This window comes from Limanda limanda, chromosome 19, assembly GCF_963576545.1.
Source record: "Limanda limanda chromosome 19, fLimLim1.1, whole genome shotgun sequence".
Lineage (NCBI taxonomy): Eukaryota > Metazoa > Chordata > Actinopteri > Pleuronectiformes > Pleuronectidae > Limanda > Limanda limanda.
This window is the reverse complement of record NC_083654.1, coordinates 21,540,159-21,567,658: the sequence shown is the minus strand read 5'-3', so window position 1 is coordinate 21,567,658 and position 27,500 is coordinate 21,540,159. Positions and strand designations below refer to the sequence as shown.

Sequence of the window (27,500 nt, the reverse complement as noted above, 5' to 3'; positions counted from 1 at the left end):
TATGGAACCACAGAGTTTCTAACGTGTTCAGACCTGAGGGGCAGAATCAAATCTCATTCTGAATCAACAACAGTTCTGAAGAGCTCACAGAACTCCTACATTTACTAAATCTTTTATTCATCAGCCTGTGAATCAGGTAGAGACATAAAACCGTTTAATAGCTTTAACATTTGTCCTTCAGTTTAAACCTTTACCTTTACCCTTAAATTCATGAATATTTTATGAAAAACCAATAAATCAGGCAAACTTCATTTCTCATCATGTTCTCAGTCGGCAGAAACATCCTCGGGTCTGAATCTTCTTCATTATTGTTTTCATCGTTCGTTTTTTTTATCAATCAAACTCTGCTGTCGTCTGAACGCTTCTATAAATATGTTTTGCAGATTAACAGTGTTGAAAACAAACTGGATTTATGATTTTCTGGTTTAAACTCTGAATAAAAGAGATGTTTTAAAGTGGATGAAGCTCTGAGACGAGAACAGAGGATTTGTCCTGAATGAATTTGGCTGCTGACGATCACCGGGGCGAGGGAATTAGAAAGAGAGAGAGAGAGACAGAGCGGGCGCTGTGACAGTCGTCTGCTCCAGATGAGCAGTCGCTCCCCCCCCCCGAGGCCTGGAGGGGACGGAGCTTCAGTCTGACTCTCGTCCTCCACCTCGTCCTCCACCTTGTCATTTCTCTCCTCTTCCTCCTCCTCTTCCAGTTCTTTACCTCCTCCTGACTCGTCACTGTGAGAATAATAATGCAATGCAGTGTTTCTATATTTAAAATACAACTAAAAAGTTCAAATGTGAACATTCTTCAGTTTCCTCCTCCCTGTCCTTAGACTGAACTTCACCCTTGACGTCCCACTCTTGTCCTCCTGTGTCCTGTCTTCTTCCCATCCAGTCGTCCTCCTGACATTCTTCCTTGTCCGTGCACACTTTGACGTATTCGGTTACCATGTCTCAGATGTCTGAAGGCATTAAAATCCTCTCTCGTCCCGTCTCCTTCCTCCGAGCGTCTGATGGATGAAGAGGATCTGATCGATCTCATCAGGGAGCAACTCTTCATCTAGACTCATCTGCTCAGAGTGTTAATGATCCAATGATCTTCTCAACAGTCGTTACAAGGACGAAATACATGAACTGCACGAGGTGTGTTCAACTTTATCAAGTGAAAAGTTACCAACAGGACTTTTTACTGGAGGAAAGTAAAACAAAAGACGATTAACTACTCGTACTTGCTTCAATGAGGATTGTTTTTAGGTCGTGCTTTTTGCTTTACAGCCCTGGAGAGAATAAAAGTGAAGAAAGATGGACGATGTGTGTCCACTTCCTCAGAAATAAAGTCTAAACATCTCAGCTGTCAATCACCACATTGAACCTGTGAGACGCTGTCGTAGGAAGCGTCTTCGAGTCTCCACAGAGGACGAGTACGATGCCCGATCAGGTTTAGTTTTTAACGTTTGCTCATTTCAAACCTTTAGAAAATAGAATATTCTGAATAGGGTTGCAAAGGGGCGGAAAGTTTCCGGTAAATTTCCAGAAACTTTCCGGAAACTTTCCACGGGAATATTAAGCTCGGGAATTTTGGGAATTTTGAAAAAAACAAAACTATGCAAATTAAAGGCTGAGCAATTAAAACATCATTCAAAACTCTATTTTAAAGATGTATGGAACGTTGAGTTTCAACCCTCCACTGTGCATTCTTCCATCACATGCACAGATAACTCCCAGCATGCTTCACTCTACAGCAGGGCTACTGAGGCCTGCTGTAGAATGAAGGACTAGTCAGGTAAGTTTCCATGATATTACAGGGAAAATATATATGCATGCTGATTGAGGATTGTTCATCTGTTCATCTAGACTATTTCCATTCATTTATCCATCAATTGTAAAATATGTTTACAGACGATTCCAATTGTTTGGCTAACTATTTATATCTCTGGCATTGCATTAGTGTTTTTTACAAACTTTTTTCTCATCTTATTCTACAGAACAATGCCACGTGCACTCTCTCATGTGTGGAGACATTTCACCCCATCCAATGTAGAAGGAAAGGCTGTGTACATTTGCAAATACTGAGCAAAGACCTATGTTAAGAATGACACAACGATGCAGAAGCATATAGTCAAGTGCCCAAAGTTTCCTCAGGGCTCAAATCAGCCTATGACACAACAAAATGTTTATATTTATGTCTGTATATGACAAGGTAAATACAGTTAGTATAAATTACCCACAACATTTCCAGTTTATTCCCGTTTATTCCCGTTAATTCCCGTTTATTCCCGTTAATTCCCGTTAATTCCCGTTAATTCCCATGGAAAGTTTCCAACTTTGAAAATTCCCGGAATTTTGCAACCCTAATTCTGACGTTTGTTCAGATTCCCACCGTGCTGTGTTTTGATGACCTGTCCCTGAGTGCAGAGGTTTGGTTTTGAGTCTGATTCAACACGAGCTCCTCTGTGTTCGATTCCCTGCAGCCGCTCACTCAAGCTCCTCCTCCTTTCCTCTGGTTTCTAACCCGATGGCTGGAAGCTGCAGAATCATTTCCAAGCAAATCACCAGCAGCAGCAGCAGCAGCATCATCATTATCTCCGTCCTTGTCTCCCTTCATCTTCATCTTCCGTTCACTCTTTCTCTCCGGTCCCTCCGACGCTCCTCCTGCCAAACTTCCATCTCACACGTTTCCTGTCCTTTCAGTCCTCTCCCCACTCTCTGTGCACCCCCCCACTGGGAAGGTCTGAACGTGAGCAGCTGCTGGTTCACAGGGACTTGGTCTTTTGGCTGCTGAGATTTGTCTTTTGTCCGTCTCAGCTGTCAGGACACACAATGTGCAGAGAGACCGACGAACGGAGAGGAAGCAAAACAGCTGTAAAACGTGTATTGTCTCATCTTCCTTTTCAAACGTCTCAGTGACAGGAAGTCTGTGTTGGCCGTTAAACACTTTACGAGTCGTCATATCTCAGAATCACAAAGTGCATCAATCCAGAGGATAATGAACGATATCTATTTATCTGTGTGTGATTCTTCATCCAGGAGAGATGTGCTGAGCAGCCGCTTCACGAGCTGAAGAGTGCCGCTGGCTCGAGAGCAGCTCGTTCATCAGCAGCGTTTTGAGCTGCGTTTGGAAACGGAGACACTAACCGACAATCATTGAAATCATAGAGATGAGAAACTCTGTGGTGAAGTGAGGACAGGAAATCAAACACTGCTTCAAACTCAATCTTAAAAGAATAAACCACTCACAGTCTTTTTCCAGGAATGATGGACAAGGTCTTGTGTCCAAGTTTTAAAGAGATAACGTTGAAACTACAAACATTTACTGAACAAGTGTCCAATTAGTTTTAGGAACTTTGTAATTTGGGCAGTTAAACATGAAAGGGTAAATACTGAATAAATGCAACACTTTTCTATGCCAGGAATCGAATCGTTTCTCTTTAAAAATACTTGACGACCCGCTCTACCTCCTGGGACACAGCTCTTCAGACTTTGAACTGACTCAAACTGAAACTAAGACTTAGTTCTTCTTCGATGGGATTTAACCAGAGGAAAGAATTCACTCAAACAGACGTTAACCTGTGAAGAAGGAGGAGATTTATTTCCATCTGAGCCTTTTTTTGTCCCGTGTTCAGTCCCTCGGGGGGGGGTGAGAACCCGCTCACGTGTTGAAGGTGTCATTCACGCCGCTGCCACTCGCCTGGCGTCCCAGGGGCCCCCCCGCCTGTCAGCCTGACGGACAGCCCTGCTGCTGATTGAGAGCGCCAGCACGGAGGAGTGCGACGGCGTGGAATGTTTAGCCGAGTCTCAGATGAATGAATCCTCACTTCATTACAGAGGCAGTCAGGTGACCTGTGGTAACCATCCATCTGCAGTCAGGTGACCTGTGGTAACCATCCATCTGCAGTCAGGTGACCTGTGGTAACCATCCATCGTCAGTCAGGTGACCTGTGGTAACCATCCATCTGCAGTCAGGTGACCTGTGGTAACCATCCATCTGCAGTCAGGTGACCTGTGGTAACCATCCGTCTGCAGTCAGGTGACCTGTGGTAACCATCCATCTGCAGTCAGGTGACCTGTGGTAACCATCCATCTGCAGTCAGGTGACCTGTGGTAACCATCCATCTGCAGTCAGGTGACCTGTGGTAACCATCCATCTGCAGTCAGGTGACCTGTGGTAACCATCCATCTGCAGTCAGGTGACCTGTGGTAACCATCCATCTGCAGTCAGGTGACCTGTGGTAACCATCCATCTGCAGTCAGGTGACCTGCTGTAACCATCCATCTGCAGTCAGGTGACCTGTGGTAACCATCCATCGTCAGTCAGGTGACCTGTGGTAACCATCCATCTGCAGTCAGGTGACCTGTGGTAACCATCCATCTGCAGTCAGGTGACCTGTGGTAACCATCCATCTGCAGTCAGGTGACCTGTGGTAACCATCCATCTGCAGTCATGTGACCTGTGGTAACCATCCATCTGCAGTCAGGTGACCTGTGGTAACCATCCATCTGCAGTCAGGTGACCTGTGGTAACCATCCATCTGCAGTCAGGTGACCTGTGGTAACCATCCATCTGCAGTCAGGTGACCTGTGGTAACCATCCATCTGCAGTCAGGTGACCTGTGGTAACCATCCATCTGCAGTCAGGTGACCTGTGGTAACCATCCATCTGCAGTCAGGTGACCTGTGGTAACCATCCATCTGCAGTCAGGTGACCTGTGGTAACCATCCATCTGCAGTCAGGTGACCTGTGGTAACCATCCATCTGCAGTCAGGTGACCTGTGGTAACCATCCATCTGCAGTCAGGTGACCTGTGGTAACCATCCATCTGCAGTCAGGTGACCTGTGGTAACCATCCATCTGCAGTCAGGTGACCTGTGGTAACCATCCATCTGCAGTCAGGTGACCTGTGGTAACCATCCATCTGCAGTCAGGTGACCTGTGGTAACCATCCATCTGCAGTCAGGTGACCTGTGGTAACCATCCATCTGCAGTCAGGTGACCTGTGGTAACCATCCATCTGCAGTCAGGTGACCTGTGGTAACATCCATCTGCAGTCAGGTGACCTGTGGTAACCATCCATCTGCAGTCAGGTGACCTGTGGTAACCATCCATCTGCAGTCATGTGACCTGTGGTAACCATCCATCTGCAGTCAGATGACCTGTGGTAACCATCCATCTGCAGTCAGGTGACCTGTGGTAACCATCCATCTGCAGTCAGGTGACCTGTGGTAACCATCCATCTGCAGTCAGGTGACCAGTGGTAACCATCCATCTGCAGTCAGGTGACCTGTGGTAACCATCCATCTGCAGTCAGGTGACCTGTGGTTACCATCCATCTGCAGTCAGGTGACCTGTGGTAACCATCCATCTGCAGTCAGGTGACCTGCGGTAACCATCCATCTGCAGTCAGGTGACCTGCGGTAACCATCCATCTGCAGTCAGGTGACCTGTGGTAACCATCCATCTGCAGTCAGGTGACCTGTGGTTACCATCCATCTGCAGTCAGGTGACCTGTGGTTACCATCCATCTGCAGTCAGGTGACCTGTGGTAACCATCCATCTGCAGTCAGGTGACCTGTGGTAACCATCCATCTGCAGTCAGGTGACCTGTGGTACCCATCCATCTGCAGTCAGGTGACCTGCGGTAACCATCCATCGTCAGTCAGGTGACCTGTGGTAACCATCCATCTGCAGTCAGGTGACCTGTGGTAACCATCCATCGTCAGTCAGGTGACCTGTGGTAACCATCCATCTGCAGTCAGGTGACCTGCGGTAACCATCCATCTGCAGTCAGGTGACCTGTGGTAACCATTCATCTGCAGTCAGGTGACCTGTGGTAACCATCCATCTGCAGTCAGGTGACCTGTGGTAACCATCCATCTGCAGTCAGGTGACCTGTGGTAACCATCCATCTGCAGTCAGGTGACCTGTGGTAACCATCCATCTGCAGTCAGGTGACCTGTGGTAACCATCCATCTGCAGTCAGGTGACCTGTGGTAACCATCCATCTGCAGTCAGGTGACCTGTGGTAACCATCCATCTGCAGTCAGGTGACCTGTGGTAACCATCCATCTGCAGTCAGGTGACCTGTGGTAACCATCCATCTGCAGTCAGGTGACCTGTGGTAACCATCCATCTGCAGTCAGGTGACCTGTGGTAACCCTCCATCTGCAGTCAGGTGACCTGTGGTAACCATCCATCTGCAGTCAGGTGACCTGTGGTAACCATCCATCTGCAGTCAGGTGACCTGTGGTAACCATCCATCTGCAGTCAGGTGACCTGTGGTAACCATCCATCTGCAGTCAGGTGACCTGTGGTAACCATCCATCTGCAGTCAGGTGACCTGTGGTAACCATCCATCTGCAGTCATGTGACCTGTGGTAACCATCCATCTGCAGTCAGGTGACCTGTGGTAACCATCCATCTGCAGTCATGTGACCTGTGGTAACCATCCATCTGCAGTCAGGTGACCTGTGGTAACCATCCATCTGCAGTCAGGTGACCTGTGGTAACCATCCATCTGCAGTCAGGTGACCTGTGGTAACCATCCATCTGCAGTCAGGTGACCTGTGGTAACCATCCATCTGCAGTCAGGTGACCTGTGGTAACCATCCATCTGCAGTCAGGTGACCTGTGGTAACCATCCATCTGCAGTCAGGTGACCTGCGGTAACCATCCATCTGCAGTCAGGTGACCTGTGGTAACCATCCATCTGCAGTCATGTGACCTGTGGTAACCATCCATCTGCAGTCAGGTGACCTGTGGTAACCATCCATCTGCAGTCAGGTGACCTGCGGTAACCATCCATCTGCAGTCAGGTGACCTGTGGTAACCATCCATCTGCAGTCAGGTGACCTGTGGTAACCATCCATCTGCAGTCAGGTGACCTGCAGTAACCATCCATCTGCAGTCAGGTGACCTGTGGTAACCATCCATCTGCAGTCAGGTGACCTGTGGTAACCATCCATCTGCAGTCAGGTGACCTGTGGTAACCATCCATCTGCAGTCAGGTGACCTGTGGTAACCATCCATCTGCAGTCAGGTGACCTGTGGTAACCATCCATCTGCAGTCAGGTGACCTGTGGTAACCATCCATCTGCAGTCAGGTGACCTGTGGTAACCATCCATCTGCAGTCAGGTGACCTGTGGTAACCATCCATCTGCAGTCAGGTGACCTGTGGTAACCATCCATCTGCAGTCAGGTGACCTGTGGTAACCATCCATCTGCAGTCAGGTGACCTGTGGTAACCATCCATCTGCAGTCATGTGACCTGTGGTAACCATCCATCTGCAGTCAGGTGACCTGTGGTAACCATCCATCTGCAGTCATGTGACCTGTGGTAACCATCCATCTGCAGTCAGGTGACCTGTGGTAACCATCCATCTGCAGTCAGGTGACCTGTGGTAACCATCCATCTGCAGTCAGGTGACCTGTGGTAACCATCCATCTGCAGTCAGGTGACCTGTGGTAACCATCCATCTGCAGTCAGGTGACCTGTGGTAACCATCCATCTGCAGTCAGGTGACCTGTGGTAACCATCCATCTGCAGTCAGGTGACCTGCGGTAACCATCCATCTGCAGTCAGGTGACCTGTGGTAACCATCCATCTGCAGTCATGTGACCTGTGGTAACCATCCATCTGCAGTCAGGTGACCTGTGGTAACCATCCATCTGCAGTCAGGTGACCTGCGGTAACCATCCATCTGCAGTCAGGTGACCTGTGGTAACCATCCATCTGCAGTCAGGTGACCTGTGGTAACCATCCATCTGCAGTCAGGTGACCTGCAGTAACCATCCATCTGCAGTCAGGTGACCTGTGGTAACCATCCATCTGCAGTCAGGTGACCTGTGGTAACCATCCATCTGCAGTCAGGTGACCTGTGGTAACCATCCATCTGCAGTCAGGTGACCTGTGGTAACCATCCATCTGCAGTCAGGTGACCTGTGGTAACCATCCATCTGCAGTCAGGTGACCTGTGGTAACCATCCATCTGCAGTCAGGTGACCTGTGGTAACCATCCATCTGCAGTCAGGTGACCTGTGGTAACCATCCATCTGCAGTCAGGTGACCTGTGGTAACCATCCATCTGCAGTCAGGTGACCTGTGGTAACCATCCATCTGCAGTCAGGTGACCTGTGGTAACCATCTAACGTCAGTCAGGTGACCTGTGGTAACCATCCATCTGCAGTCAGGTGACCTGTGGTAACCATCCATCTGCAGTCAGGTGACCTGTGGTAACCATCCATCTGCAGTCAGGTGACCTGTGGTAACCATCCATCTGCAGTCAGGTGACCTGTGGTAACCATCCATCTGCAGTCAGGTGACCTGTGGTAACCATCCATCTGCAGTCATGTGACCTGTGGTAACCATCCATCTGCAGTCAGGTGACCTGTGGTAACCATCCATCTGCAGTCATGTGACCTGTGGTAACCATCCATCTGCAGTCAGATCCGCGGACGCTAAAGAAGATTCCTCCGACACGTCGTCAATCTCTCACATCTGCACCGGTCGATGTGGTTCAGAAGGTTTCAGTGCAGAGCAGAAGTTTCTATCAACTAAAGTTACGTTGAAATAACCGATATAAACACTCTGTCTGTCCTGCAGCTTGTTTCCACGTTTCAACTCTTTACATGATGTTGACTATTCACGAAACATCCATACAGTCACTCTCACATCTACACATGTCTTTAGACTGTGTGAGGAAGTTCGGGACCTGAAGAGAACTCAGGACATGTCCACACTCCCTCAGACAAACCAGGATTCAAACCCAGAACCTCCTTTCTGTGAGGAGACTAAGTATGAAATATATCATATACATCAAAATACCTTTTCTGTCTTTACATTCATGATGAACATAGAAACCATAGCAGAGTTTTGTCCACAGGACTTGAACGCACCACGATGTTTTGTACGTTACGTTTGTCGGAGCTGAACCGAGCAACAACAACAACGAAGCCACGACAGTTCAACTTTATCATATGTACTTAATATATATATATATATATCATAACACATCCAATTATGAATAATGCAAAAAGCTGCAGCATTAGAAGAATCCAGAGCAGCAGGTTCCACCGTGTTTCACCTCCTGTGTGAACCAGGGTGACTCAGCTCTGAATGTGAAAGCTCCATCAAAGCTTCCTGTTGACTCTCCCTGCTCGGCTGTTTGCTCGCTCGCCCTTCTGCCCCCCCCCCCCCCCGGTCCCTGCCTCTCTCACCTGATCCGGTCGTGCACGCGGTGCGTCTGGTTCCCGTCGCTCTGGCAGTTGCCGGCGTACTGCAGCCGGCTGTTGGTCCCCAGGTCCCTGCGCAGCGCCATGGCGCCGTGGGTGAGCACCGAGACGCCTTTAGCAATCCGCCTGCAGGAGGAGAGACAGGACAACGTGAGACGGAGACACAGGGACACTTTCAAAAGGTCTTTTGTGACACGGCCAAGGTCCAGTGGGGGAAGAAATAAAGTAAAGTGTGGGCGGAAGAGAGTCTGAATAACTGCTTCTCCAGCGACCATGAAGACTTAATAACACCGAACTCACAGGAGGAGACGAGCCCACTCCTCCGGAACCTCAAAATGACCTCGGACAAATTTAAAAAGAAAACCCAACGTGGCAATTTAAACTATATGTGACTCCACCAGAATGAGGAGTTATTACATCTCCACTGACTGAGACACTGGAGAACCGAGCAGCTTCTGTAAATGAGGCAGTTGGGGGGGAAGCACTCGTCTGCACCAGGGACCGTGAAGAATCCAGACTCACAGTGAAACACAAACAATCACCACCGGCTCCACACTGGACTCACAAGGTCATTTCCCTTCTTATGGTAAAATACATGAGAGTCAGACAATATTGATTTGATCCAGTTCAGAACCAGAAAGTTCAGCCAAGAAGCAAGTGGAAGATCTGTGAGGGCAGAGTCACGTTCGGTTCCATCAATATTATTATTATCATTATTATTATTATTATATTATTATTATTATTCCTATTATTATTATATATACTGTTTCTGCCATTATTACTATATACTGCTGTTACATTGGTATAATTACAATCATATATATAAATATATATTGTGTATATATACTGTACTATTTTTATTTACTGTCTAACAATAACATTACCATCATATCATCAGTACTATTACCATCATCTTGCCACTGCACCTTATCTACCTATTTATCTTGTGTTTCTGTTTTTATTCTTTCTACCTCAATATTTTTAATTTTATTCTATTGTATTTTATTTTATTCAAATATACCGGCTGCTATGACAACTTAATTTCCCTTCGGGGATGAATAAAGTAATCTATCTATCTATCTATCTATCTATCTATCTATCTATCTATCTATCTATCTATCTATCTATCTATCTATCTATCTATCTATCTATCTATCTATCTATCTATCTATCTATCTATCTATCTATCTATCTATCTATCTATCTATCTATATCAGATCCAGATTTAAGAGAGAAGGCTGTACTCGTTGTTTAGTTGAGACTGAGAACTGAGTATTAATATACCTGCAGAGCTCCGAGGCCACGTGCATGGATATGAATTATGAGTCAGCTGGTGAGCGAGCAGCTGATGAACGAGCCACAGATGATGGAGCAGGACTGAAGCAGCTGAAACAAGCACGAGTCCCGTTTCTACATGTGTTGATGAATAAATATTAACCGAAGCTGTTTCTTTCTCTCTCAGGGCGATTTAATATCAGATCAAACTTTGATCTGCAGGACGAGAGAGAGAAACACTTTTTACTGTGGACGTAAATTCTACTCTGATTTGTCTCTCGCTGCTTTAAAGCAAACACCTTCAAACGTTATAATACATGATGGTGAAATTTACTGCGTTGAATAAACTTTTAAGAGCAACAATATGTTCCTGTGGATAAGATTTGTTCTGGTGAGTCTAAAGAACCCAAATTCATAATCAGCAGAGCCTTGTATTCATAATTCATCATCACACTTCAGACCCGCTGCTTCACCCGGACCTGAAGGAGCAGCGAGCGCTGAAGAGCCGTCACTGACTCGGTCCTCTCCACAGGAAACTGCTCGTCTTCATGTGTAGGACGAGGACACTGCGTTACCATGGTTACCTCCGACAGAGAGGTGATGCTTTCATTAGACTCTGACGTTTAACGGTTCGCAGGACGAAGCAAAAAGTACAAAACCGATTATATAGATTTACTCTGTGGACATAGATGTGTTTTTCATGTGAGATACGTCCCTGGTTTGCAGATTTATTGGATCCAGGATTTTTCATCACTTTAACATCGTGAGATAAAGAAGTCGGTCGTGAGCTAATATCTATGAACAGGTGAACATTTGCTGCCCATCAGGATAATGATGATTTATCAGATCTCGATAAGGTGATAAAATGGCTTCGACCCATTGGACATATCTGATCCGCCCCTTTAGTTTTATTATGTTTCTATTTATCAGTAAATCCAGTTCATGTGTCTGTTAACGTTTAATCAAATCTCCGACTCTCACGATGAATCAAGGATGAGGAGGTTTAATTTCACATGTGACTCGATGGAGCTGTTAGACTCTGCTCCCCCCCCAGTGAGGAGGGAGGAGAAGAGAGTGTTTCTTTAATATGTTCACAAGAACTTCTGGTCCCAGTCGTTTCTCCGGTGTCCAGTGAGACTCGCTGAGGAATCCATCAGCAGCAGCTTTGCATAAAACCCTGCGGCGACTGCACGGTAATAACCCACAGAGATCACTATTACAATATGTAAATGTGGGAATCGGCAACACACGGCTGGTAAATCCAATTCTCCTGAAGGCACCGTGAGCTGGTCAACAGTAAACAGTGTGATGGTGCATTCAGGGGATCCTGATCAGCTCGTTAAGCTCAGATGTATCACATGATCCATCAAAACTTACAGGTACAGTTATTTTCAGCAGTTATTTAACACCGGATCATTAATCCTTCATCATCATTCACCTGCAGGAGCATTTTAAAACTGCATGATTCATTTATATGAATTATAATAGAGGAAGAAACGCAGCTCAGTCTGAATGAGGCAAAAACAAGTTTCATTTAGTTTTCTACTTTCTTGTTCTTCCTGCAGCTCTCACCTGACTGAGGCAGATTGAACAGTTACAGTGGAAGAGGAACTGCAGCTCTCACCTGGATTCACTCGCTCGCTCCATTTAGATTTGATTAGCTGAGAAATGTAATGATCCCTGCGGTGAAATCAGGTCAAGCCTGCAGCAGATAATTCATCATGCACAGAGCAGGTGGTCGTCTCTGTGCGTTAGAGATTCTTCCACTGAACCAGGATCAGCAGCTTCAAGGCTCATTCAGGTGAAATCAATATTCATCTGAAAATTAGGAATTTCATGATCCGATGTTCTTCTACATTTTGGCTTCAGGCTCTTTTCTGAGTAATGAAGTTCTACGAGACACGAATCAGTGGATGTAAAACACTTCGGCCGATGTTGAGGGGAATGATTCGGTCAAAGAATCATTTGTTAGTTTTGTCTGTTTGTTTGTTTTTTAGGGCCCGAGCACTGACATCAAAGGTCAGGTGAGACCCTATTGAGATTGTTAGGATTATTTATTATTATTATTATTATTCAGGCAAATGAATTGGCTTTTTGAGGGCTTTAACATGCTCAACTTCTTACCAAAATTTGCAGAAAGTTAGGAAGTGGTGAAAATTTACGTATTCTGGAGGAATTTTCAATGGGCGTCGCAAAATGGCTCAACGGTGCCCCCGAGACCCCCGGAACGTGTTCACATTGACCGATCTTCACAAAAATCAATATATAGGTGAATCATGACCAGACAAACAAAAAAGTATCAGGTGCAATTGGAAAAACGCCACAGGAAGCCTGCTATTTTGCATTTAGTGGCCATTTTGGCCATATTCCACATTTTTACTTATTATTATTATTATTATTCAGGCAAATGAATTGGCTTTTTGAGGGCTTTACCATGCTCAAATTCTTACCAAAATTTGCAGAAAGTTAGGAAGTGGTTAAAATTTACGTATTCTGGAGGAATTTTCAATGGGCGTCGCAAAATGGCTCGACGGTGCCCCCCCCGAGACCCCTGGAACGTGTTCACATTGACCGGTCTTCACAAAAATCGATATACAGGTGTATCATGACCAGACAAACCAAAAAGTCTTAGTTTCTTCTTGTTTTTGTTCTGTTTTTATACCTTTATTTTATTTTATTTCAATTGACTCTTTTTTCTTTCTTTCTCTTTTCCTTTCATTTGACATAATTTCTTACCCACTCCTAGTACTTGTCTGTTTGTACTTAATTACCTGAAAAAAACCTAATAAACATATTGTTAAAAAAAAAAAAAAGAAGAACCATCATCATTCTGAATCTGTCCGACTCTTCCACCCGGTGCCCCCCCCCCACCCCGGCCCCCCCCCTCACCTGCGTGGCTCGTCCCTCCATCCCTGCGGCCGGATGGCGAACAAGGCCTTGGGCAAACCCTCCAGGCCCAGGCCGGAGAGGGCGGGGCCAACGGCGAACCACATGTGACTGGGCCCGGCCTGACCCGCCGCCAAGGCTGCACGGAAGATCAGCGCCGCCTCCTCCAGGGAACAGTACAGCAGACGCACCTGGAGGTCGGGGCGGGGGGGAACGGAGGGAGAGAGGAGAGGAAAAGATAAAGAAGTGAGGAATTAATTAATCAATTCAGCAGAAAGGGAGGAAAGAGGGAGAGAGAGAGACACAGTGAAAGAGACTCGTGAGGATGGATGTGGAGCGTTAGTTCCCGTCATGCCCCTCCATGTTTTTCCTCCACAGTTATGGATGGCGTTCGTTTACACATCAATACATTTGCTTCAGTTGTGCATTAATGCGTCTCTTATTTATTTATTTGTCCTTACAGAAAGAGCTGCTCTGAAAAATGGGAACTTCTCGCTCTGCTTACATTTCCCCTTTATACATTATTAAAAGCCGGGAATGGAACGAGATAAAAAGGACAAAGATGGAGTGTGTGTGTGTGTGTGTGTGTGTGTGTGTGTGTCTGTGTGTGTGTGTGTGTGTGTGTGTGTGTGTGTGTGTGTAGTCGGCGCTGAGGGCACTTCAGATGATTACACAGAGGAAGCACTCGAGGAGCATTTGCGCCACAGTTTTGTGAGACAATTGACGAGGCTATAAAACTGAAATTAGTCAAAACCGAAATCGTGGAGCACTTTCCCCCCCGACACTCCAGCAGCAGGCGAGCGCTCGTGTCACACGCTTCACATTCTCCAGCGTCAGTGGCGTCAGCGAGGCCGGCGAGATGACGGTGATCCCTCCCACTCAGCCGACAGGCGCCGGGATCAGGGTCGGCGTGAAGTGCTCGCTAACGCTCGGCTCCTGTCCGTCAACATGTGCAGCTCCGGCATCTCATCAGCTTCAAGAGTCTTCGTTCTCTCTCTCTCTCTCTCTCTCTCTCTCTCGTCCTCGGAGCAGGAGTCAGAGGTTCCTCGCCCGTCCGTCCTCCCGGAGAGAGAGAGACGCCATTTGTTGTAATTTCACGCCATCAATCACGTCGTTAGCTCAGGTGAGTCATCGTTCACTCGCCCAAACTGGGACGTCTCATTTTTGGAAGAAAACATTTAATTTAGATTTGCCTACGACTTCATTTTTTATCGTAACATAGCTCGACACACACACACACACACACACACACACACACACACACACACACACACACACACACACACACACACACACACACACAGACACACAAATACAGCATTTAAACGGGAAGCAGGAATTCATTTAATTAGATTTCATGCCACTGATTAAATTTTTAGACCCAGTGTCGCTGTTTTATTTTCACAATGGAAGACTCATTTCCCCCCCGACAGGAAGGTGAATGTTTTTACTTTATGTCTGAGGCTCAGTGAACCACGATTAAAAGTCCTGTAATTGCTCGTAACAAAACTTAATGCAATCAACAGCTGTTTGATAACTTTAAGATTTTCTTAATAATATTCCTACACGGATCAAATCACATTTTTTAAAGGGTCGATCGCAGTGAGGAACCATAAATAACTTCGTCCCATCGAGCAGCCAAGATATTTAACTTCCGTTATATTCATGTTATCATATCTTGGGAACTGAAGAAGTCGGAGCCTGGACTCAAAACTGGAATGTTCTGCTGCACTAAACATTTCCAACATGTATAAATTAGAGCTGTCAGTTTAACGCGTTATTAAATTTAATCAATTTTTTAAACGCGAGTTAAAGCAGAGCTGCAGCTGCAGCTTCAGTATCTGTGTTCGCCTCCAGTCTGACCTGCTCTCGCTTTTTGTTTTAATATTTCGCCAACTAACATATATATTTTTAAGCTATTGTAGCGTCCAAAGTTCTGTGTTTAATTTATTTCAAAGTAGGCCGACACTTGCCTGTGTATTTTGTTTGTTTGTTATCTTGTTGCTTGTCTGTTTGAGTAGCTGGCTTAAAGCAAAGAAGTAGTAGGCTAACCTTTTATTGGTAACCTAACTGTTATGGTTCATTGTTTCTGAAATAAGACGCCTGACTGCTATGTTCACAGCAAACTTGACATTTTTTTAATATTAAGCCATGGTTTAACTGCACCATAGGCTGAGTCCTTGTTTACCTGAAATGTGAACTTTATCATTTTATTTTGTACGGCCCTGTTTGGCAATGTTGTTTTTCAATAAAATAAAACATTTGCATAAAGCAAGCCAATCCACTTTTCCATGTTGATAAGAGCATTAAAACGAAAAAAAAATGATGGGGAAAAAAATTGCGAGTTAATTATGGCATAAATGCGATTAATCGCGATTAAATATTTTAATCGTTTGACAGCTCTAGTATAAATATATAAATCTTGTGATGCAGAGACGTCTCATCAGGTCCAGGACGGTTTGAAACACCAGCTGATGAGACTCGTCTGTAGAAACATACAACTTCCTGTTTCTACAGCTTCTCTTTAAACATCGTTCTCACTCAGTGTTTGATCAGAAAGTGTAAATCCATATCTGAGCTGTAACAGCTGATTCATGGTCCGGAGTGATTTGCGTGTCATCGCAGGATCCGGCTGAAACGAGCTGATACATCAGAAGCTTTGAGGCTTATGAAAAATGAATGAATGGAATAAAATCCATGACACGGGGAGTTCCTGTTGCTGTGCTGCTTGATTTCTCGTTTGTTTCTTCTCCTCTAATGATAAACTTAACTGACTGAGACGTGCAGAAGCGGAGACAACACACCTGCTGATGGTAAACAGGCTCGTCAGCCGATGGCGGCGCGGCGCTAATTGGCAAAGACGAAGCTTTGAAGTGAAATAAATGACCTCAGCCTTCCCCTCTTCTTCTGAGAAGCACAACAGAGACGTGTAGCAGGAGGTCGACGGGTCGCTGAGGCCGACGTGAGCACGAGGACGGTTTTCATCTCGTTGGATAAACACAGATCCTTCAGATTCTGTGTGTTTGTGAGACTCGTGTTAATGCACGAAGCAGAAGAAAGAGACGAGGAGACGTAAAGAAAACCTCCGGGTGGGAAACACGTCTCTTTACACTCACATCACCAGACGGAGACGCATTCAACCAGTGATCCAACATCAGGAGAGTGGGTTTCATTCAAAGGATTTCACCTTAAACTCCCGGTGCAGGTTTCGTCCAGGCCACAGATCCTGTTGTGTGCTCGACCTGCAGCGTCATGTGACCACAGCCTCATTGTGAACCTGCTCCCGGTGGAACTTGGTGGATTATGCAGGAGTTGGCCCGGACGCCTGGTGGCAGGTTTTCAGAGAGGCCGGTTTCAAGGTGTGAACAACAGCTCAGAATAATGGAAAAACCAGGCAGTGATACAGTGGGGGGGGGGGGGGAATTCACTGAGAAACAGTGAGCCAAGGTTTTCTGCTTCACTCTCAGCAAAGAGAGAGAATAATGACTCCTCGGTTTGGTTGGACTCAACAGAACCCAGGAAGAACCAAACCACAAGATGCACGTTCTTTTATACTGAAAGAAATTCAAGAATCAATTATTCCAGCTTTCAATTATGACGTTTCAGCCATATTTAAAATGATCAAATCTAATTAAAGGCGAACTTGTCAGAAACATGAATAAGTGAACATGCGTCACAACCTTAAAATGACAGAAATCATCTCTGAGAATCATTTCTTTTGGACTTTTTAGTTTGGACCATCTCCCGTCCGCGAACATGGAGGAGGCAGACTGTACGACCTACTGCGGCGGACTACCAGGGGGGGCTATCGAGACACTTTGGCTTCACCGAAGCAGGTCAAGCAGCATTTGGACATATTTCAATTTTCAGTAGCATATCAGAGGGATTTGCAGATTTGCAGAATCAGGAAGTTAGGAGATAATGTAGTGAGATGTTAACATGAACTTTAAGGACCTGTGCTAATATTTTATTAATATACAAACTTTTTGATGGACAGCACAGGAAGTCCAGAGGCAAACATCTCAGTGGAGAAGCTGCTCCCTCGGAGACTTTCTACTGGTCATTGTTTGAAGTGAACCTTTTAGTCGCCGAAATTAAATAATAATCCAGGATCCAGAGTCGGAGCTCTGACAACAAATCAATACGTTTGAAAAATCAAGACTTTTAAGTTCTTCAGCTCTCGGAGTTATGAAGGACGTCTATTACAAAGAGAACAGGCAGGGGTTTGAACAGGCTTTCTTTCTTTCCTCTTTCCTCTTTCCTCTTTCCTCTTTCCTCTTTCCTCTTTCCTCCTTTCCCTGGACGACATCTCGACAAAGTCACCGACTCGTGGAGATTTACAAGGCGAGTCAGAAGTTTGAATAAACAGCTTCAGTGTCAAACGGAGACGGAGGAGATATCGCTCAAGAAGTCGACGGTCGGGTAAAAGGAAGTGAAAAGATCCCGTGGCGTCCGTGATCTCCTTCCTCGCCACCGGACACGTGAAGACCAGGGCTAAGGTCACTTCAGATGTTGTGGTTTCCTCCGGACTCTGTTGTTTCTCCGCAGCAACGATGCAGAAAAACAGACTTTTCTGTTTCTAACCTCTCGTGTCGTTAAAGGTTAGAGAGAAGTTTCCCGGCTGTGACTCGGAGGAAAGTCTGATTTCTGAAGCTGGGAGTTTAAACCCAGAATCCATTATTCATCCATTATCTGAGCGGCTTGTACAGGTTGAGAGGCGGAGCTCCCATCACAGGCCCGGCTCGTATAACATCCACAGCAGGTAATTAATTATCCAGTTAGCAGCTAAACAAAGGTTTGTTAAACACGGGCACGTTTAGTTCAAAGGAAGCAATTAACCCTTTCATCTGGAGTTGGTCTTTCTTGACCGGTTCAAACACATCGAGGGAACAGAAGCTCTGGAACGTCAGCGTCGATGCTGGAGAACCGAGAGGAAACCCGGCAAACACAGGAGGAGCAGGAGGAGCAGGAAGAGGTGTTCTGCACAAAGTCTGAGGCAGATAAGTTTTTCTTTCAGTGGGCGACAGGAAGCGAGCTGCGTCTCTGGAGGTGAAACCAGCAGCTGACGACACGAGGTCAAACAACAATGAAGGAGAGAATTGTTTTTTATAAACTGGATTCACCATCTGCTTCTCCAAGGCTGAGGAACCTTCACAGATTCAGGAAGTGAACGACTCAGAGAGAGGAGCCGTTGGGTTTTGCGGTGTCAAGAAAACTCACCTGGGCTTCGTGGTCTTTGAGCAGCCGCTTGGTCCGCGCCCCCCCGGGGTCGTCCGTCACGTTCAGGATCACCACGCTGTTCTTCTCCCAGCCGATGAACGAGCCGTCCGTCATGCCCTCCACCATGGCCAGGAAGTCCTCGTAGCCATGGTGACGGGTGGTCACCACGGAGAAGGCGGTCCAGTCGTACTCCTCCAGCACCTCGAAGATGACCTCCAGCTGCAGCGCCGTGGAGCAGGTGAACTGGAGGTAGATGGAGCCGGTTTCCTGGAGGAGACGAGGGTGAATTACATCTCGGAATATGGACAAAGAACAAAACCTTCAAAATAAAACCCAAGTTGAAGAATCGAGTTAAACTCTGGTCTCCAGCAGTTACACACGTTCATCAAACACAAACCAACACACCTCTCTCACCTAGGCTCGTCTCTGTTTAGTGAAGATTGAGCCAATTACCTGATTATTGTGTGACATCACAGTGAATCACTCACAATCTATCGCTTTTATTGTGTTAATAATCTGTACGTGTGGGATATACCTCCTATCACACAAAAGGTAACTTTACTATTCAAACTGTTGTTGTTCGGTTGCTAAGTCACTGTGTAGTGATCCTGCTGGTTACGTGTGTGCTTGAGTACAACAACTTTAATATTACCACATGATCATCTTCTTAGTGTTCATACGATGACGTACGATAACATATGATATTTGCGAATGTGGGGAAAAAGTAAAGTGTTCAGAGCTCTTGTGTTTTTCTTCGGCCGCATTAAATATGAACATCTGACAAATAGGTCCAGTTTAAACACAAGGACAAAACACACAATCTTAAAAAGTGGTTCTATGACCAACAGGTATGTCTCTGAATCTGCACCAATCGTCTTCTCAGCTTTGCACCAGTTAACTGTTCTAACCGAACACGACACAGATGTAACTTCACCGAAATAACAGAACCAGGAAATATCCTTGTTTAAAAATGAAATATGTTCTGTCAGAGATTGATTAGTTGCATTAATCCACGCTGACCTCACGCTCACTTTACTCATCCTGCACCAGTTCCTGCAGCAGAGCTGAACACTGGTGTTTGCTCACTGCAGGTTTAATCAGGTCTCGTTCACAGACTCTGTCCTGTTGGACGGACACGGTTCTTCTCACTGATCTGTGAAACACAATCAGCTGATTCTTCAGCTCGAACACAGCGTCTGAATGAGACTTTCTGTGAGAGAAAGAACCAGGTCCGTCCTGTCTGCTGCTCCAGTCACATTCAATCTGACCAGCTGCTCAGTGTCTGAGAGACGACTTCATTTCTATCGGCTTCTCCTCCATTGTACTTTTCTTACAACGAGAACAGAGGATCAGGACGGAAGAATCCACAAAGGTTGAGAGTTGGACAGAGAGTGAGCTGACAAACTGAAACCTCCAGATCTCCTTGTGTCCTTCTCTGACTCCGTCCAGAGTTTAGAACCGAGTGATGTTTACAATGAATTATTCAGCTCATTCTGCACATAACACATATTTAAATGAGCTGACTCTGGATCTGTGGAGGATCAAAGCTGAGGCTCGGTGGGACTCTCCTCAGGTTGAGCTGCACTCGACTGGGTCAGATATCAAACCAGCACCAGTCACATTATGAGCTCGTCTGTTTCTCTGCTCCCGGCTGAGAGCGGAGCATGTAGCGTGAGACGTGAAACGAAATGTTCCTTCCCCCTTCGGAGGCCGGAGCTAAAGAGGAAAATACTCCACTTGTCATGTGAGCACTGAACAGAAACCGTGAACGTCCCGAGTCACGGTTCCAGAAGCCGTGTTGACACGAGGTGGATTGATTCTCTGCAAGTATCAGGAAACAAGCATGACTCAGCTTCCCAAAGGCAATTAAGAGCTGATTAGAGTTTAGTTGTTCAAACACATCTCAACTACTCTGGAAGCTAAAGCGCTTGTTTGCAAACCCCAAGAGGAGGGGTCAAAGGGGCGGAGCTTAGCGAGCTAGCTCATTCAATCACAGCGGAAGAGGCAAGAGATGCTAAATCCTCTGCTAGCTGTCTTTCATAATTCAAACTAACCTGGAGCTCGTTATATATTCACAATGTTTATGTGTCTGAATTCTGAAGCGTCAGAAGGAAAACTTTACTGAGGAAGCTAAGAACCTGACAGCGTGGATAACAGTGGCAGGACTGGAAGAAGCTTCGGCCCACGGGATGGAACCAGTGCTGGAACCAACACGTATCTGAGCGTCTTGGGTTCATCGAACCGGATGTGATGGTAAACAACTGGTTTATGGCGTCGTCACGGCAACTCTCAGAGGACATTAGGTCTCAAATACAGAACCAGGCGTTAAAACTGTGTAGTTAAACAGATATTATACTAAAAAGTCTGTATGCTGTGTATTTGTTCAGGTAACTATCACATATACTCTGTCCAAGTCAAGCTTAAGTTAAGATGAGATGATAATAAGATGCTTAATCCTCTGCTAGCTGTCTTTCATAATTCAAACTAACCTGGAGCTCGTGAGATATTCACAACGTTAATGTGTCTGAATTCTGAAGCAGAGTCAAAAGGAAAACTTTACTGAGGAAGCTAAGAACCTGACAGCATGGATATTGGGTCTCAAATATAGAACCAGGCATTCAAACTGTGTAGTTATATAGATATTACACTAAAAAGACAGTATGCTGTGTATTTGTTCAGGTAACTGTCACATATAGTCTGTCCAAGTCAAGCTTAAGTTAAGATAAGATGTTGTTGATCCACAGGAGTGAAACTACTTTTAATAAACTTGGGACAGACGAGTGCTGGTTAGATAGAAGAAGTATATTTGTTTAGTTAAAGGTTTGTTTGTGAGTCAAGTTGAAAGATATCAACCTGCTTTTACGATCAAGAGAAAAAGAATATGCATATTTTTTTATACGGCCCAAGAGCAGCTCAACGTCTTTACAGAACAAATGTTTTTTATATTTATATTTAAATGTAAAACTCTGGTTTATTCTGCTAGTCTAGAGACAGGAGCTGTAATGAAATGTCACCAAACGTTCTTCCCTGAGTCAAACGAGTGCAAACGCAGCTCCGCTCCTCGCGCCGCTTGCACTCTAACGCACCATGAAGCTGCTGGTGAGGACAGTGTGTTCTGGTGCTGACGTGTCACAGAGCGTTAAATCAACTGATGCCACAGCTGATGTTACAGTCGTGTCGAATTACAATAACCTCATTGTACTGTCAAGAAGATCCACTTAAAACTAATTATTAAATATCTCCCCTGTCAGCGCTAAACTGCTTTTGTTAGCCTGACGTACTTATCGCCGTTCGTCACACACACACCAGCCAGTTGGAGAGAAGACACCCGATAATTTAGTCTGCAGCGATGAGCGGGCGAGAATCATAACAAACAAGGTGACGCAGCAGAAACAGAAAAGACTAAAACAAGAGAAACACACGTCGATGAAACGCACGGTTTATCGGTTTCATCATGAAACATCTTGTTTTAGTTGTAATATCTACAGATTCTCTCACAGGGCACAAGGGAAAATGTCAGATTTACACTCACATCTCCTTCAGTAACAATCTGATGCTCTGAGTTCAGCAGCACTGAGCAAATCTGGCAAATTATACTCTTGTTCTTCTTCATAACTGCTTCATAATGTTTTGTGAAATGTTTATAATTCTGAATCCTCCCGGGGACTCGAGTGTGGAACAGATCAGATTCTTCACTCAGTTCTGTTTCCTGGTTTCACAGCCGTGAGACACCGACTCTGTCACTTCTCTAATTCTCTGAGCTCAGGGGAAAACAAAGAGCTGAGATTTTTGTGACGAGTTCCATCAGAGATCTGTGTTTTGGGTTTTTACGGCCGGCGACTTTCTGCTTCAGTCTCAGTGCGCTCATCAAACCTGTTTCTGTGAACCCTCTGTGCACTTCCTGCCCACACAGGAAGTAAGAGGAGGCTGAAACTCTGCCTGTTGTTTAAATACGTTGATATAAAGCTAACGTTGTGTTTACAGCAACAATGCTTTAATTTTGTAGGAGATATTAAACACAGATAATTCTGTAAAACTGTTTGGAATTACAATTAACGCTTAAAGTCAAAATATATGAATAATGAATATTTAAGTAAGAATTAAAGCTTCAATCATCAAGTAATCAAAGTAAATCAATGCCCAGTTAAAGTTATTTAAATCATAATCTAATTCATATCATATCCCATAATGACTTGCAGCATCATAAGCAGCTGCATCGTAAACATTTAATTATTAAAATCTGAATGAAAGGCGTAAAGGTATGTAAAGGTCAAGAGGTCGTTCTTCCCTCACTATATCTCCCAGTCTGATGATGCAACATTAAGTAATGTGTTCCTACCTGCGGCTCTCGTCCCAAGCTGGCTCCTCCCCCTACGGCGACCACGGGGACCCCCGTCTGGGCGGAGACGAACTCCAGCATGGGCGCCAGCGGAGCCCGGTTGGGCGGGGGGGGCCTCTCCTCCTCGAACACCAAACCCTGGGAAAACAAAAGGTGTCTCATTGAAACCAGTCACATCACAGAGGAGGTTACATCATCTTCATCCAGACGCTGTTGCATCATCTCCTCCTCAGGTTTCTATTCATCACGGCTGCGTCTCTTTTATTCTCTCGCACACGAAGCCCGGGGAACCAATCACAGGCAGCGGGAGATTCACTGGAACCATGAGTTCACGAGCTGTTCACGACTCGCAGGACGACGGCTCACATCCCAGTGACGAGCGCTGAAGAAACCAGACGTTTCCAAAGCATTTTAAAGGTTTAATAAAATAACGAAATAACTCCTGGAGGCTTTTTGTTCGCTGCTCTGCCGGGCGATCGATGCTCAGAGAGAGAGAGAGAGATAAGATCTGGATTCAGCCCCTGCAGCCGCCTGGCGTCCTGTCAGGAGCGAGTGTGTGTTGTTCCTGTGCAGCTTAAGTAGTTATTACTGGGGGACATATATTAGCATGCTGATTGAGGATTGTTCATCTGTTCATCTAGACTATTTCCATTCATTTATCCATCAATTGTAAAATATGTTTACAGACGATTCCAATTGTTTGGCTAACTATTTATATCTCTGGCATTGCATTAGTGTTTTTTTACAATCTTTTTTCTCATCTTATTCTACAGAACAATGCCACGTGCACTCTCTCATGTGTGGAGACATTTCACCTCATCCAATGTAGAAGGAAAGGCTGTGTACATTTGCAAATACTGTGCAAAGACCTATGTTAAGAATGACACAACGATGCAGAAGCATATAGTCAAGTGCCCAAAGTTTCCTCAGGGCTCAAATCAGCCTATGACACAACAAAAGGTTTATATTTATGTCTGTATATGACAAGTTAAATACAGTTAGTATAAATTACCCACAACATTTCCAGTTTATTCCCGTTAATTCCCGTTAAATCCCGTTTATTCCCGTTAATTCCTGTTAATTCCCGTATATTCCCGTATATTCCCGTTAAATCCCGTTTATTCCCGTTAATTCCTGTTAATTCCCGTATATTCCCGTATATTCCCGTTAATTCCCATGGAAAGTTTCCAAGAAGGAGGCCAGTGTGTGTTGTTCCTGTGCAGCTTAAGTTGCTTCACGCCACAGAAACAACAGATCAGCTCGTGGCTCTCGGGCCGGCCGGCGCCCGCAGCCTCATCACAGCTGCTGCATCACAAGCTGATGCAAGAAATCAATGTTCTGCAGAAAGACTCAGGCCCACCGTGTTCTTCTGTCTGAGCTGGAGTTCATGAAACAACTCAGAGGCTTATGAATCCAGGTGAAAGGATGAAGTTCTGATGATGACATCACTCCATGTAATGAAAGGGGGGGGGGGGGTGGGGTGCAGTGATTGGCTCGATGACTTCATGTTTGTTTCCTTGTAGAGATTCAAGGAAGCAAACTGAAGCTGAGTGTAGCTGACGGCTCAATTCTCACAGGGAAGCTTTTGATTTACAAACAGACTCGACCTGGAAATAAGAAAACAAACGTTACTGTAAAAATATTAAAACCTGATTTGATTGGAGACATTTATTAAAAAGTTCCTTTTTACTGTTACTGGACAAGAGATGAACAGAAACATGTGAACCTGTAGATGAATGAGTGAAGGACAGAATGAAGGATGTGGTGTAAGTTATTACCTGCATCAGTATGATCACTCAGCTCTCAGAGAGGGGGGGGGGGACTCAGCTCCGGATGTGAGTCACGCTATGAATGAATTATGATTCAATGGTTAAACAAACAAACTCCACAATGAACAAGGAATGAATGAAGGAACAGTGATTGTGAGTTTTATTCCTTTAACACATTCATATCTATACAGAGACATTTAGTGACTGATGGATTTAAATGTTTTTAACAGTGAATGTTGAGGAATCAGCTGAAGCGTCGTCAGACTCCTGAACAGAATCATGTGTGCGAAGTTCAAACTGCATCAGGTGAGTTCACTGAGATTGAGTCGAGTCCAATTGAGTTTGGGGGCGTGGCCTTTAAAGTGAAGTGAACGCTGTTTCTAATGAGCCATCTGGGGGGTTTATAGAGGTGTGTGTGTGTGTGTGTGTACCTGCAGTGGCGTGGTGTGTGTGTGTGTGTTGTGTGTGTGTTCCTGCAGTGGCGTGGCGTGGTGTGTGTGTGTGTGTGTGTGTGTGTGTGTGTGTGTGTGTGTGTGTGTGTGTGTGTGTGTCAGAGTGTGTAGCAGCAGGCAGCACAGCGTGCAGTCTCCACCGCAGCTCCGTGCCAAACACATTGCAACTTAAAAACTTAACATCTCACACGTTGTAACTGCCATCGTTAATGCAGCAGAGGTTATATGTTCTGGACTCTAGTACTAACGTTCGAGAGCTAGCCAGAGCCTCCCTCCTACTGGACCTCAGGAGGAGAAAGGTCCCTTTGGCAAACGCTGGCCAGGAGAACTTCCTGGGCTTCAGGAGGAAAGTTAACGGCGAGCTGGAGACCCGAGCTGCAGGTTACGGTTGTCGGTCAGACTGGCCGGACCTCAGTGACCTGTGCAACAGAGCAGCAGTTCGACTGAAATGGGCTGAAAGGAAATTCACCAACTGCACCAGACGCATCTGATGCAGTTGTGACAGACCCAGCGGTCAATGTGGAGGCCACTGTCTACCACAATGGGACACAACAAACACAACACAACACAACAGCAAGAAAGTCCCTCCTGAACATTAAACAGGCAGAGACAAAACTCCACTGGACTGGACTGAGACTGCAGGGACAGCTGGCCTTGACTCTGCTGTCCACTCTGTCTCTCATACAATGTACAGGAATGTCTCTGTAGGAGAGGACATCCTCTGCTTTACTGTTAAAGCCAGACTACAGGTGTCGCCAACTAAATACAATCTTGCATTGTGGTACCCTAATAATCATCACCCACACTGTATAATGCATTCTAATCCCAACCAACATTTAGAATCCATTGCTCATATTGTTAAAGGCTGTAATAAGTACAAAGGACTCTACACTGCACGCCATGAGCGCATTGTCGACCTCATTTCTAGAACTGTTAAGGGAGTATTCCTCCAAATGTGTCCATGTACAAACACTCCAGTATGATGTCAGATTGGTTGAACAGTTCTGATGATGTGTTCTGTAACATCCCTAACACCCCCGATGTTGTTCTCTTGGACAGGGTTAAAAGGGAGGTAGTGGTCCTTGAGGTCGCCTGTATCTATGACCTCTACATGGACTTAGCCTTCCTTGTGTGTGTGTGTGTGTGTGTGTCTATGACCTCTACATGGACTTAGCCTTCCTTGTGTGTGTGTGTGTGTGTGTGTGTGTGTGTTGTTTGTGTGTCTATGACCTCTACATGGACTTAGCCTTCCTTGTGTGTGTGTGTGTGTGTGTGTGTGTGTGTGTGTGTGTGTGTGTGTGTGTGTGTGTGTGTCTATGACCTCTACATGGACTTAGCCTTCCTTGTGTGTGTGTGTGTGTGTGTGTGTGTGTCTATGACCTCTACATGGACTTAGCCTTCCTTGTGTGTGTGTGTGTGTGTGTGTGTGTGTGTTGTTTGTGTGTCTATGACCTCTACATGGACTTAGCCTTCCTTGTGTGTGTGTGTGTGTGTGTGTGTGTGTGTCTATGACCTCTACATGGACTTAGCCTTCTTTGTGTGTGTGTGTGTGTGTGTGTGTGTGTGTGTGTGTGTGTGTGTGTGTGTGTGTGTGTGTGTGTGTGTGTGTGTGTCTATGACCTCTACATGGACTTAGCCTTCCTTGACAAGTTGACCAAATACCCATTGTTGCTAAAATGAGAGACCTAGGCTATACATGTAAACTGGAAGTATTGATATTTGGAAGTCTGGGGCATGTCCATAAACTTTCGGTCAGTGGGCTACGACTGAACATTTGACCTTTGACCTTTGGCAGGACTTAATAAGAGCCGATCTCAACAACTAGCAAAGTTCTGCTCTGTATCAGCTGCTGGAGGTCGACTTGCTGTTTGGCGTCGGAGATGTTTCTCGTTCCCATGAGTCACTGAGATGTATCCAACCTCTGAGAAATGTTTGAATCCTTGTTGTACGAATATGATTGGTGGATTCAAATAAATTATTTAAATGTGTGTGTGTGTGTGTGTGTGTGTGTGTGTGTGTGTGTGTGTGTGTGTGTGTGTGTGTGTGTGTGTGTGTGTGTGTTGTGTACCTGCAGTGGCGTGGTGGCCAGCAGCTCACACAGCTGCAGTAACAAGCTGCCCGGGCTGCTCTCGTTCACCGCCAGGTAGATGACGTTGGCCTGACCCGACGGCGTCATCACCGTCTCGCCCACCAGCGCCGCCAGCGACAGGGACGCCAGGGAGGAGGAGTAGGAGGCCATGGCCGCCACGCCCGTCAACGAGTCCGTCACTCCCCTTCCTCCTCCCCTTCCTCCTCCTCCTCCCTCTCCTCCTCCTCCTCCTCCTCCTCCTCCCGGGCCG

At 45.7% G+C, this 27,500-nt stretch overlaps 1 protein-coding gene across 1 annotated transcript in view; it reads right to left on the bottom strand.

The window, feature by feature from the left end:
- The window catches only part of grin2da (glutamate receptor, ionotropic, N-methyl D-aspartate 2D, a), a 91,645-nt gene extending 64,308 nt beyond the window's left edge, over positions 1-27,337 (bottom strand). The window contains exons 1-5 of the mRNA XM_061092494.1: positions 27,230-27,337; positions 22,941-23,078; positions 18,602-18,868; positions 13,385-13,572; positions 9,206-9,346 (exon numbers count right to left, since the gene is read on the bottom strand). Of these exons, the coding sequence (XP_060948477.1) occupies positions 9,206-9,346; positions 13,385-13,572; positions 18,602-18,868; positions 22,941-23,078; positions 27,230-27,337 (842 nt within the window). The remainder of the gene's footprint in view (positions 1-9,205; positions 9,347-13,384; positions 13,573-18,601; positions 18,869-22,940; positions 23,079-27,229) is intronic.
- Positions 27,338-27,500: the final 163 nt, after the last annotated feature.